The sequence below is a fragment of the Lonchura striata genome, chromosome Z, assembly GCF_046129695.1.
Source record: "Lonchura striata isolate bLonStr1 chromosome Z, bLonStr1.mat, whole genome shotgun sequence".
NCBI lineage: Eukaryota > Metazoa > Chordata > Aves > Passeriformes > Estrildidae > Lonchura > Lonchura striata.
The window spans coordinates 26,917,638-26,930,800 of NC_134642.1; the positions used below are offsets into that span (position 1 = coordinate 26,917,638).

Consider the following 13,163-nt stretch of genomic DNA (forward strand, 5'->3'; position numbering starts at 1 on the left):
TTAAAAGCAATCCATTTTAATACAATGCAGTAAGAAAGGCAGAAGAAAATGATCCATATACTCAAAACTAAAATTCACACAAGTTAATTTCGAAGTACAACAAATGCTAGACATTTTAGTCCTTTAAGACATACAGTGACAAGCAGACACTACTCTACACATAAATAGCATGATAACCCAATCCTGATAAAACTTGGAGAAGAAGAAAACTTAATTATTACTTTACAAATAAAACCACATACTACTTCCAATGCAGGTTTCTGCTATCTTTGGTATTAAGATACGGGACAAAACAAATTTTCTTTACAGAAATTCAGTTTATTGAAACTGCAGGTTTTCTAAAATTTCAGGTTTTATGACTTGCTGTCATAGAACATGACTGTGATTTGGACGAACAGGTATATTCACCATGATTTGAAATCCAAGAATGCTATTAAATTAAAAAATGCCAATTGATATAGCTTTCCTGAACTGCATGTTCTGAATATATGTTCTCAGAAAAAAAATTATAAAAGTAATCTATTTGAATGGGAGCAAATGAAAGGAAATTATGCTAAGACAAATTTTGGAGAAATATGTGCTTAAAGTATATGTTTGAAGTTCAACAGCCAACTGAAAATACAAACTGCTGACACAGACACAGCAATTCCATTCCTGACTAAGTTTAGCAATATATTCTCCTAGCAAACTAGGAAGAGAGCAACTAAGAATTACTTCAATATAATAAATGCTGTCATCACTGTAGAATTTAGCACGTGAACACAAGCGGCAGTTTCATCATCATTAGCAGTAACATCATACCAGAATCTAAGTCAAGTTAGGACTTACTCTAATAGTAACTTTATACAAACTTGGAAAACTACTACTCATCAGAAAATTATAAACTACTACTTTCTTTTTATATAGAGTGAGAAATACAGAAAACCAGAACTGATCTAAGAAGTCAAATTAGAGACTGAGTCCATTTTGAAAATGAAGTAAGTTTTCAGATAAGCAATGTAACTATCTGTATTAGACTTTTCATTTTAGGAGTATTTCACCTCCTTATCAGACAGCTCAAAAGAAATAAAGCTTCCATGTTTTGAAACTACTAGGGCTTTATGAATTATTGTTCCTCATGTGAATGACCTGAAAACAATCTTACAATCTATCAAATCAATTCTCTGAGGGGGATCATGGCCATGTTTTAAATTTCTTGCACATAAATAAGAAGATTAACAACCATTTCAAGCTCAAATGAAAAAAAATAAGAGCTTCTAACTGACAGTTGAGATACAGAAAAAACCTCACTATCTTCATCAACTTCCTACTGCCTGCCCTAACAACTAGGCTGTTGTGGAAGAATATTATTCCAATAGTGGAGAATGGAGCTCTTGAATAAAAGGAATAAGGAAAGGGTTTAATTAAGAAATAATTAGGTGAAATTTATATATTTTCTGTGTTAATCAAGTTTTAAATTGGTAATAAAGAAATTAATATAACATCAGAAATAAAAAACATGAGAATGAATAACAGAGTAATTATTTATTTCTAAGTGCTTCTGCAAGCAAAATGTTAGCATTTCTAATTTAGAGCTTTAAACATCAGCATTTATGCAAATTAGATGGCTCAAAATTCCACACACTCAATAGCACTGATCAAAAATAAATTTTTTCTAGAATTTAAGCATTTTCAGGATATAAGAAGAAAATCCTCAGAAAAAAATAGTTTCAATAACTAATATTAAAAATGCACTCAGAGTTGATATTTTAACCTTATCTAGATAAAAAGCTTTATTCACATAGGAAAGAAAATAATTTTCTGCAATACTTACAGTTGGTTGAATAAACTCTTAATACTTGAAGACATGGCAATACTAGCCTGTGGTTCTGCAAATTATGCTTCACTAAATTCAATGATATGTTTAGGACACCATTTATTCTTGCTTTCATGCCAATCTTCTTGTCTGACATCAAAGAAATACAAGACAAATCACACTGACTTTGAAATTGTTAAAAAAATAGAAGTTAAATTACTGAACTCTTTCTACTGATGTCAACTCTGCTTATCTACTTCCCACCAATCTTTCCTCCCCTCTGATTGCTTCACTTTATTTTTTTTCTACTCTACCAATTCTGAGTATGTGGATGCTTACACCATAACAGAAAAAAATTATTAAGTTTCAATCATAAAACTGTAGTTATTAAGCCATAATATCACCTTTTGGACCAATTTTTGCAAGAAGAGTATGAAGAAGCACCATTAGTTCTTCATTTGGTGGAGAGGCTTTGCTGGAAGTCAAAAGCAGCTGTAACAAGATCTGTGTCCCGCCTTTGGTGACTAAGACACTCGCTCTCCGACCACCACCTAGAAATTAAAACTGAACTGATGCATCTAAGGCCAAAGAATAATTAAATTTCTAAGATACAGTTATAATGAAGTCTTTAGAACAGCAGTATTTTCTTTATATATGACTGCACTATGCAAGAGCATGCTAGACTTACACTAACAGCAACAAATTATTGTGTAGGATTATTAAAAAGGTAACTTCAGGCTTTACATTCTTTTAATTCTGCATATGCTTCAGTAATCAACAACAAAAACCAAAATACTGATCCTTTATGAAAAGCCCAACAACAATAAAAATTAACTATAGAAAACAAAAAAAATCTGAAAAAGCAAGCATAAATATATATTACTCCTTAATAAAAACTTACCAACTGAGACTATCTCAATGAGAATATTCAATATATTTAGAATAGTTTGAGGATCTCTTGTATTCTGCAATAAAAAAGAGATCTGTGTTTAACATAGCAGGCTAATAACATTTTGGATACTTAAAGATAGGAGGACTTGCCACCACAAAATAAAATAGAACTTCAGAACATAGCAACCACCCTACTAACCAGTCCAAATTAACCACAAAACCAATAAAAACAGACTTTGTAGTATGGTACATCAATTAGAACTAATAGATGACAAGCAATTTCTTAAAATATCTAAAATATAAGGGAGATAAATTCACAAGTAGATTACTTAAAGATGGTATCTATTCATAACAGACCAATACAAGTTTTAAAGACTCCATAGCATAACAACGTATTTCATAATACAAATATAACAGGAAACACATACATATCATAATGATAAAATGAAAAACTGCTATGAACCCATAACAAAAGAAAACTTTAAAATTTACCTCGAGGGTTGACAGGATAACTTCTATTCCAGTGGAGCCCTTAGAAGTCATCTCCTTCCTGGTTTTTTCTGCCAGAGAAAAAGACCAATACTGGCTTGCAAGATGTACTGCAAGCCAGTAAATCTACAAATTGGCAAGAAAATTTACACAGCAAACAATAAAACTTATTAAAAAATGCACATATGTGTATACTAAGAACTAAGTAAAAGACTAAAGCAATGTTAAAATTAATTTCTGTTTTCAATTGTTCAACAATCTTGTGATGGCCTAGAAAAAAAAGTGAAGAAAAATATCTGTAAGAAAGCTGCCTTCCAGATACTTATATATATATATATAGAAGAATACTTCTATACTTTCATATATATATAACACACAGACATATATACATATGAAGAGAATTATTACTTAAATTATAGCTGTTTGACAACACAAAATGGACTCGGCACTACCAGTATTATACTAGATACATTAAACATAGTCTTAAACAGACGGTTTCAACAATCAGTGACAAAATTATATGGATAACCAAGTTCACTAAATCAAAACTTAAGTCCAACAAGGGAGATACAAGAAGCAAGGGTCAAAAGGGAAACAACTAAAACCACAAAGCTTAGATAATTACCTTGACTCTGGACCAGATGAAGGATCTTTGAGGTAATATATCTGGCATTGTCTGATTCTCCTAATACAGAGTCCAAATTGATCTTCTCCAGCTGTGACAGCAGGGATATAGTCCGAGAACTGGCAGAAGCACTACAAAAAAGATATTTTTCCATCTTAATCAGAGAAAAAAGCTCCTAAAAACAGAAACTAGATTCTACAGTAATAGGTGTGGCTAATTCCATATTTTATCTGAATTGGAAAACAGTCTTAATTCTCAATTCTTGCAAATTTACAGATTTTGCAAAGCCTGCAACAGACTAATAGTATGTAACAGCATCTTCAAGAGCAACTGTAAACAGGGAAATCAGTTGCAGCAAGTATAATGCAGCTATAAATGTTCTTAATCTATGCCATCTAGAGTGACTTATATTTATTAATTTATGTTAAGGGACAAGATACAGTATCAAACCTGCCATTCAAGGCAAAAATGGCTACAAACAGACCAAAAGACTGCTTGTCTCACAGGATGGCATTTCAGAAAAGGAAAAAAATAATGCCATTCATGAAGTGAGCAAAGTAGTGCACATCAGCTGAAGAAAAATAACACCATTTTGAAGAAGAAAACTTTGGAAGGTTTGTAGAATTATCATCTAAATTTGCACTCACTGTGACTACAAGGACATTTTGGCCTGCTGTCATGGATTTATGCTGGCCACCGGCCAGGCACCCAGCAAAGCCACTCACTCCTCTCCCTCTGCAGCTGGACAGAGGAGAGAAAACTTAATGAAGGTGCATGGTTTGAGATAAGGACTGGGAGAGATGACCAGATATCACCATGGGCAAAACAGGTTCAACTTAAAGATATGAAGTGAATTTATTACTGACAAAATCAGAGCAGGGTAGTGAGAAGTAAAATAACCCATTAAAAACAGCTTCCTGCCACTTCTCCTTCCTTCCAGCTCTGCCTCCCACCCCAGCAGTGCAGGGAGGCAGGGAATGGGGACTATGGCAGTTCATCACCTGAGGCTTCTCCTGCTGCACCCTGGGGTCCCACCCATGGGAGACAGTTCTCCACAAACTTCTTCCACATGAGTTCATCTCATGAGCAGCAGCTGTCAGTGAACTGCTGCAGTGTGAGTCCATCCCATGGGCAGCAGTCCTCCCAAAACGGCTGCAGTGTGGGTCACTCTTTTACAGGGTTTAGCTGCCTTGCCATGGCCTGCCCCATGGGCTGCAGGAGAACCTCAGCTCTGGTATCTCGAGCACCTCCTCCTCCTCCTCCTTCTGACATTGGTGTCTGCAGAGTTGTTCCTCTCACGTATTCTCACCCTATTCTTCTCTGGCCACAATTACATCTGCATATTAACTTTTTTTTCTTTCATCTTAAATCTGTTATCTCAGCAGTATTACCAGCATTTCTGACTGGCCCAGTCTTGGCCAGCGGCATGTCCATATTGGAGTCACAGGGATTATCTCTGCTGGACATGGAGGAAGCTTACAGCAGCTTCTCAAAAACCACCCCTGCAGCCTCCCTGCTGCTATCAAAACCAGCAAACCAAATAGTCCTGCCAACAAAAATTTGCCTTGAAAATATATTGTAGTGACATCACTTCAGTCTAGGCATTTATACAGATAAGTAGAAAGAAATAATTGCTCTAAGTGTTTATTCTAAACAGAGTCAGTCTAGAAACTATTTTATTTGTTCTGTACTTTTTGATCACAAAAATGATTCAGAATAGTTTTGAGATTCACATTCCTACATGATAGTAATTTTTAAACAGATGTTTAACATTTTAATTGTAATCATGCAATTAACTACAGGAAACTATTACTTCCGTGCATTAACTACCTTGGCTTTTCATTCATAACATTAGAGTCCTACAATAATCAACAATAATTCATTTTACGCACACACACACTGCTTTTTCTACAATAAAAGTAAGGTCTACAACACTAGCTTTATTACAGACAGTTTTGTTTATAATAATGAGGAATTATTACTTGTTGATTTATATGTACATCTGTGTAAAGATTCACACTTACAGTTAATTCTACTAAAATGCTAAAATTATGTGGAAAAGTTCGTTGAGGGCGAAAGTTATACTGCCAGGAAGGCAAATTGATGTGAGAACTGCACAGGAAACTGCTTCCACCACTCTCACTGTTCTACACAGACGTCTAAATGAGAAGCATAGCAAAAAATCAATTTCAGATTACAGATGATACTTACAGGCTGGTAAGAAAAAGAATAAGAAATGGTTACATTAATTATAGCTCTTAAATAGGAGTAATTTTATATTCTGAAGTAAGCCTACCACCTTCTTAGTTATTTGCTAGACTTTAATTTAAATTTTTAAAAAATATTTAATCATTACAATTTTTAATTATTAAAATGTAATTAGTTTTAATCTACATTAAATCTGTCTTGGGTGCTGAAACATGAATTTTCTTGTGTAAGTAAAGCATAATCACTACAATCCTTTCTCATCAACTAAGACCACGATGAAGGATATAAAGCCATTATATGGCTTTGTTTTTTTTTATCTCTGCTTCTCCATTTATCCATTGAACTTGAAATGCTCCAAAATTGACACAAGATTGTAATGAAGTCCACAAGCTCTGTTGATCCAATACACAAACTGACCAAATTATATAAGATGTTATCTTCACCAACTCCGAAAGCAAAAGAAGTAGGAGCCCAGTCAATCCACATGTAAGCTGATGTGTAAGAGAACTGCTGCTTCAACTCGTGTGTGTGTGTGTGCATATCACTTCCATTGTGGTACACCATTGGTACCACAATGAAATTAATGTAGTTTGAAAGATGAAAACAATCCAAGAAAGCAAAGCTGATGCTCAGGAATAATAAAGCATTAATTAATTGATTAATAATGATGATGATGATGATAATAATAATAATAGCATAACAACAATAATAATAATAACAACCATTTTCTAAAAAGTTTTTGCAAAGATTCACTTATAGGCATTAAAATGTCGGAGGAAACCTGATTTTTGACTGCTGCAGCCTAGAAAACTCAAGCAACACTGAACACATGGAAGCAATTTACCATATACAAGAAGCTGGCATCCTACAAAATTCTTCCATAGTTAATAAAAGCTTTAAAAGGTTTAGGTAGGGTAAATAATTCTCAGTACTTGGCAGTAAAACAACTAAAGTTCTAAGATTTAGAGTTATAATCTCCTCCTGGGGATAGAGTTGCTATCAACAGCAATAACTACTTATTACAGCAAAGATATTTTTAAAATGGTTTTAGCCTATTCATCGTGCATAAAGTCTTCCAACATAAATAGAGCTATCTACATTTCATGTCTTCATCATACACAACAAACCATCCCTAAAAATTAACATCAGCCAACACTGAAATGCAAACAAAGTCTTGATTTCCTCTTAGTTATGGCTGAGTTTTCTTCCTAAAACAAGAATTACACTCTTATTTACTAATATTATACACTAATCTACACAGTGGTTATAAAATTATTTGACAATTTTCAGTGCCCTCACAGTTCATCAAGTTCACCATAGGACAGGAATTACAGCAGCCGGACATATAGCAGCAGGGTCAGCAGTATTGCTGTGGCCACCCATTTGACCTCAGAACAAAATGAAAGTAAAAGTTGTAATGAGACTCTCTATATTTGTAATGTAAATATGTATGTTTTGACCAATTAACCATTCAGCATCCAAATCTAGAAGACAGATCTCCAAAATGGAGAGGCACCATGGAATTCAGTATTTTCAATGTCACAATAAGAAACAGCCAGATTGAACTCTGTACTGTCCAAGGTAGGTTTTCTCTCAAGCTGCCAACAATGCAGAACCTCAAATACCCTGAAGACTCTCGCCAGAGTTTTGAGGTGACCAGACACAGAGACACAGCAGCAGCCAAAGACTCAGGAAGAAGAGCTGCGACTTTCCTGTGCTTGGACTGTGAAGGCATATAAGTCCAGGGGTTGCTTTATTGGTGGTCACTCCTAAGAGGCACCAGCTGTGTTACTGCACTGTGAGTCAAATGGTTTGTAGAATGAGACTGTAAAGGAGACCTTGCTAAGGGAAACCTGGGGTCAAACTGGTACAAACACTATGCAGACCAGTCTCAAGAATTCTGACTGGAGTATTCAACATGAATTTGAATCATCACCCATCAAACTAGAAGACTAACTACAGTTTCTACTCAGTCAAAAGTCATTGTCAGAAAAAATGGGATGACTCAGACTGACCTGACACACCAACATGTAGCTCTCCAGTGAGTACCTGAGCTTGTCACTGATGCTGGAGGGCTGCAGAAACAATATGAGACTAGTTTTCCCACAAGGTGAAGAACCCTTCATGCTATTAGGAGTGACATTTTTCCCCCATCCATTCTAAAGCCTTTTCATAAGAGCACTCTGTCACTGAGAGTTACATAGAGTCTCTATCATCTTCAGTTCCTAAAAAACCTGACTAAAGAGAACCAGAAGAAAGTTCACCACACCATAAAAACTATTCTCTTCTGATCTGGATAAACACCAGAGCTGCTCTTCACGACACATATATGCCAAACCAGTCCCTGATGACCTGCAAAAATGATTGAATAACCAAAGGCAATATCATTCTTTGTATCCCTTCATTTGAAAGGCTTTCTCCCTGAAGTTTATTGTCATTTCAGGCATTTCTTACTATAAATGCAAGAGCATCTGTTCTAGTGACGTACCTCTCAAAGCACAGTCTCTTGCATATACTTCCATCAAATATTAGTAGCCATTTTCTGCATTTTACAAGAGTATTTTCAAATAATTTGGCCCTCCAGTAGTTTTGCAGATCTTTCGAGTTTCAAGTTGTCCATAATTTTAACAACTTCCCTCTCTTACAGATTATTAGTAAAAAAACAGAATATTTCTCACCATTAGCTGTAAACAGAAAGAGAGAGAGAGCACATCCAGAAGTAAATTGTGCACCATTTCTTTCTGACAGCCATCAACTATCACTGATCTTGTAACCAGTCAGTGTTCTACTCTGACCAAAGACAACCAACAATTATTATTCTCAGATAAACTTACACTTTCTTTAAGAATCTTGAGGTGAAGTTTACCAGGCTTAGTTGATCCACTACAGTTCGTGTCTCTGCAGGCAGGAAACTCTTCATCCCACATTCAAATGCTACAGTTCAAAATGCCCCTCATACCCACACTTTGCCTGCACAAAGGAAGCACCCCTGTCCTTATGTCAAGTATTACCAAAAATTAGAACTTGACTCTAGCTAACCAGGGAGCTTTGTGGATTTCCTCTTTCTCTGTCAGGAAAGCCACAAGTAGATAATAAGGAAGCATTCCCACAAAATTAAGAACAGAGGACTTCAGGGCTTCACACTTGAAAGAGAACTACCTCAACAAGGGGTTCACATTTGAAAGAGAACTTACAACAAGAAAACATCTTCTCAAAGAGAGATTCCTCATTACAGGGACACTTCTTTCACTCCCAAAAGATTGAAGCATTTGAACTCTAAAAATGAAGAAGTGCTAGATTCACAATCCTCCATTACTCACTGTATGCCACTTTCTCTACGCAAATGCTAAAACACATCATTGTAGCTTTCTACATGTCCACCCACAATGAGAAAGAGAACTCTAAGCCACGGCTGCTCATAAAAATTCTATTATCTTAAAATGGTTTTTGGCTATTGACCTTGCAAGAAGCCTTACAAAATATAATAGTCAAATGTGGGATGTCATCTGTTTCTCAATATAATTGAGAAACTACTTCCCCTGAAACTGCTGTTTGCAATTAGCCAGCACACAGATGTATAAGGGAGTTCCTTTTTCCCCCACAAGCAGATCTGCATTTTGGCACATTACCATGAACCTTTAAAACAGGCAAGTTTCTCATGAGTTTGTTCAGGTTTTATACTAACACAGATAATTTCAAACTATGGTTTTGTTTTTTTTTCTCAACCATTTCCACAGTTACTAAGTAATCGTTAGAGAGCTGATACTTCTGACTGTTTCATAGCTATCTCTGTACACAGAGTCAACAGAACTTATTCACAACCTAGGAGAAACTGTTTTGAATTGCAGGGATGGAAAACTTCATTTTACCTCTAAGTAAAGAAAAATAAATGGCACTTAAGTAGCAACTGTGCAAACATCTAATATTCTTTGTGATAGTATATTTTATGCATTATAATTTTCAAGAATACTCATTGCTGGCAGAGAGCTTGCTTTGCTTATTATAATGCCTAAGGGGCTAGTCTACCACAGGAATAAAACATAAGAATTTTTAACCATTTCTTTTGATCTACTCCTCAAAAACTGGCCTGATATAAACCCTAACCCTGTTCCAGCCAAAGTCAGCAAAAGTAAGGATGATTCTACATACAAGAATTTAAAGTGAAATTTAAAATAGATCCCAACATACAAACATAATTCACAGTAGAGCATGTTCTTCATGAAAATTCACCTCCTCACACAGAAAGCAACTGGTACTTCAGAAAACTAAGGCTCAAGCCAGAATTCCTAATTTCACCGACTTTACTTTTTTTTTTTAAATCTGATTAGATGGTTTGATTTAACAAGGTGGTTTAATCTCTGCTACCTTGAGAAAAAGGTAAGATTGAAAGCCTTTAAATAGTTTTTTGATGCCAAAAGGCCTTCCAGAGAATCTCACAAATTTCTCAAATTCTAGCTAAGAAGAAAATAACAAACCTGACATCATCTGCATCCCACTCTGGTTTATCCTAGCTATGTGTTGGACTGCAAGATTGTTGCAGGATGACATACATTTTATGCCAAATCCATGGCTTCTTATACAGTATTATAAACTTCTTTACTTCCTTCAGTAAAAATAATTTTTATTTTGCCAATATTGCATAAAATTATGAAATTAATTAAATTTTCAGTTAAATGTAATATATGTTTTCTAATTGAACATGTATATAATTAATTGAAAATTTAGATCTAAAAAGTTATTTATTAAATAGGAAAATACTTTGTGTTAATCAACATTGACTCCCTCAGTGTTTCAGGACAACCTGCACTTCCCTACTAGAGACCCACAATGTATATTTTATTTATCTTTGTACTAAGAAGATTCTTACTAAGATAAAAACTGTTTTTTTCACAAATCTCAAAGAGATTGATGTTAAGAGGTGACTGTAGTTTTAAATTTACCTTTTTTCAGATGATGCTTTTGCTTTGCTCATATCGGAAATATGATTCTTCAAATCACCATCTCTGACAACCTGTAAGATATTAAACAACTGCATATTATTGACATCTTTTGTTCTTTAGAGAAGAAATGCTGACACCATCCTGAATGTCCCTTCACTAGAAAAGCTAAATTAATTCACAGTGACTGCATTTCTCCACCCTGTCACAAGCTCTTCTCCCTTCACACTATTTGATCCAGCTTTTAAAATAAACTATTGCTTTTTTAAGTATGGAGTACAATTCTGCACTATAATTCAGGCCTACCAAAGTTCAGAAAGTCTGATTACAATAAAACAGAGACTTATATCACTCATTTACTAGACATTATTTTCCTGTCAGTGACAGAATTTTATCAAGTTTTTAAAGAAGCCAGTAAATACTTTTCTTAAACTTACTTGACAATACTATGATATGCCCCAGCATACTGATTTCTGACTCCGATTTTTTGTATCTATAGAATGACAAAAGCTAGAGGCGCAGTGAGAAACATGGAGTATTTTGTGTTCTTATTTAAGCAAGACCTCAATACATTCCCTGGACAGAAACCATATCGTGCCAAGGACTCAATTTTCCTATCCATCTAAGGACATAGTGTCCTCAGGGCACACCGCTTCCTCAAATGGTGCCTCCAAGCAATTAAGGTTGCAGACTACAGGACCATTAACTGAGCACCAATACTTCCATCTGAGATGTACTATGAATGACAGACAAATACTCCCACTATGAAAAAAAAATGTCCTCCAAGAGTTCAGTGGTTAATTTAAAGGTAGAAGACAGAAAAGGGGAAAATGGATGTTCAAAGACATGGGTGCTGCGAATGAGTATGATAAAGCACTCTTCTCTTGGGAAATGCAGACAAGAAATTCAGCCACCTATACACATACAGCTGTCCACCCCCTCCCTCAATCCCCTGCTCCCCAAAGAAATCTGTAAACACTCTCAGAAGTCCTTATTGTTCAGCACATAAAAATAATCAGGTTTTTTATTACTGGTAAATTCCACTCCACTGCTAAAAGCCTAAAGGAGATGAAGTATGAAACAGGCTTATTTCCAAACTTACATGAAAGCAGAATATTTTCCCAGCATCCAGGAAGAAAATGCTTAACTTTTCACAAGAATTCCACCTTGACTCAAGTTAACAGGTGTCTTAGCTTTGTCCAAGCACTCTTCAGGTGTACACTATCTTGAAATCCTTTAAACAAAATAAAAATAACAAGAGAAAAGTTTTGTCCACCACATTACTGACAATTTCATTAATTACAAAGTCTGGATTATTCCAACCAGGTTGCAGGTCTTACTGGGTGGAAATCAGACCCTTGGATTCAAGTAACCAAGAGCTGTTTTGCTTCCAGCAAAAGCAGGACCCGCTGTCATGCAGATGATGAACAGTCTGCCAGAGCCAATAGTGCCTATATATTATTGTGTACTGAACTGCTGTACAAGTGGAGCCAGCTACTGAGCTGAACCATCTTGAACTGCAAGGTCTTTGTTTGTCTAAATTCACCACAAAGTATGTCAGTAAGCATTAAAGTACCTACTGATGCTCCAGGTCAAGGGGAGAAGTCAAGTAAAAAAGAAAAAGCACAAGAACAAAACAAAAAAACTCCAACAAAACTAACAAAAGATGAGAAGGAGAAAGGAAAAAATGAAAAGAGAAATGCACACAGCAGCAATCCAGAGAGATGTGGTGGGACATCTATGCATACTAAAGAAAAAAAATCTCTTTAACATTTGACTAGATAATGCAGAAAAAACTTCCAAATTAATTTAAAACTTTTAATATTATCCTTATTTTGAATAAACATTTAATAGAAAACTAAAGGCAGAAAGTGAATGAATTTACACATATTTTAAACAATGCCACCTGCCTTTCAGTGGTGGCAGAGCAGATGAAAAATTAGCATTAGTTCTGCTTGCAAAGGACCAACAACAACTGAATGAAAGCACTTCAATTTGGAGGGAAGCAAAGGAGAGCAAGAAGTGTTGACTAAGTAGAACTCCAAACCAATAAATGCTGGATTGTCTGCAATCTCCCTTTCCCCCTTGCCTGTGAAATGTTATCTTGTTCATCCTCCCATCTAGACAGGGAAAACAGGCAGTCTCCACAAGATCAGAAAGCGACACTGTAATAATTGCTGTAATAATGCTATCAACACTACAATAAATTAAATGGCCT

General features: G+C 35.3%; 1 protein-coding gene across 9 annotated transcripts in view; it reads right to left on the reverse strand.

Annotated features, from left to right (window-relative positions):
- Positions 1-13,163, reverse strand: part of AGTPBP1 (ATP/GTP binding carboxypeptidase 1) — a 70,959-nt gene that overhangs the window by 41,922 nt on the left and 15,874 nt on the right. For 6 of the 9 annotated variants that reach the window (XR_002465735.2, XM_077790049.1, XM_021534422.3 and 3 more), the window contains 7 exons: positions 12,048-12,179; positions 10,949-11,019; positions 3,801-3,931; positions 3,179-3,246; positions 2,697-2,760; positions 2,200-2,346; positions 1,814-1,945 (listed from right to left, as the gene is read on the reverse strand). Coding sequence is in view for 8 of the 9 variants with exons in the window: in XM_077790049.1 (XP_077646175.1) it covers positions 1,814-1,945; positions 2,200-2,346; positions 2,697-2,760; positions 3,179-3,246; positions 3,801-3,931; positions 10,949-10,980 (574 nt within the window). In the remaining variant the exon portion in view is untranslated. Of the gene's footprint in view, positions 1-1,813; positions 1,946-2,199; positions 2,374-2,696; positions 2,761-3,178; positions 3,247-3,800; positions 3,932-10,948; positions 11,020-12,047; positions 12,180-12,285; positions 12,305-13,163 lie in introns of those variants that run through there. The other 3 variants (XM_021534421.3, XM_077790051.1, XM_077790050.1) reach the window with 3 other exon arrangements.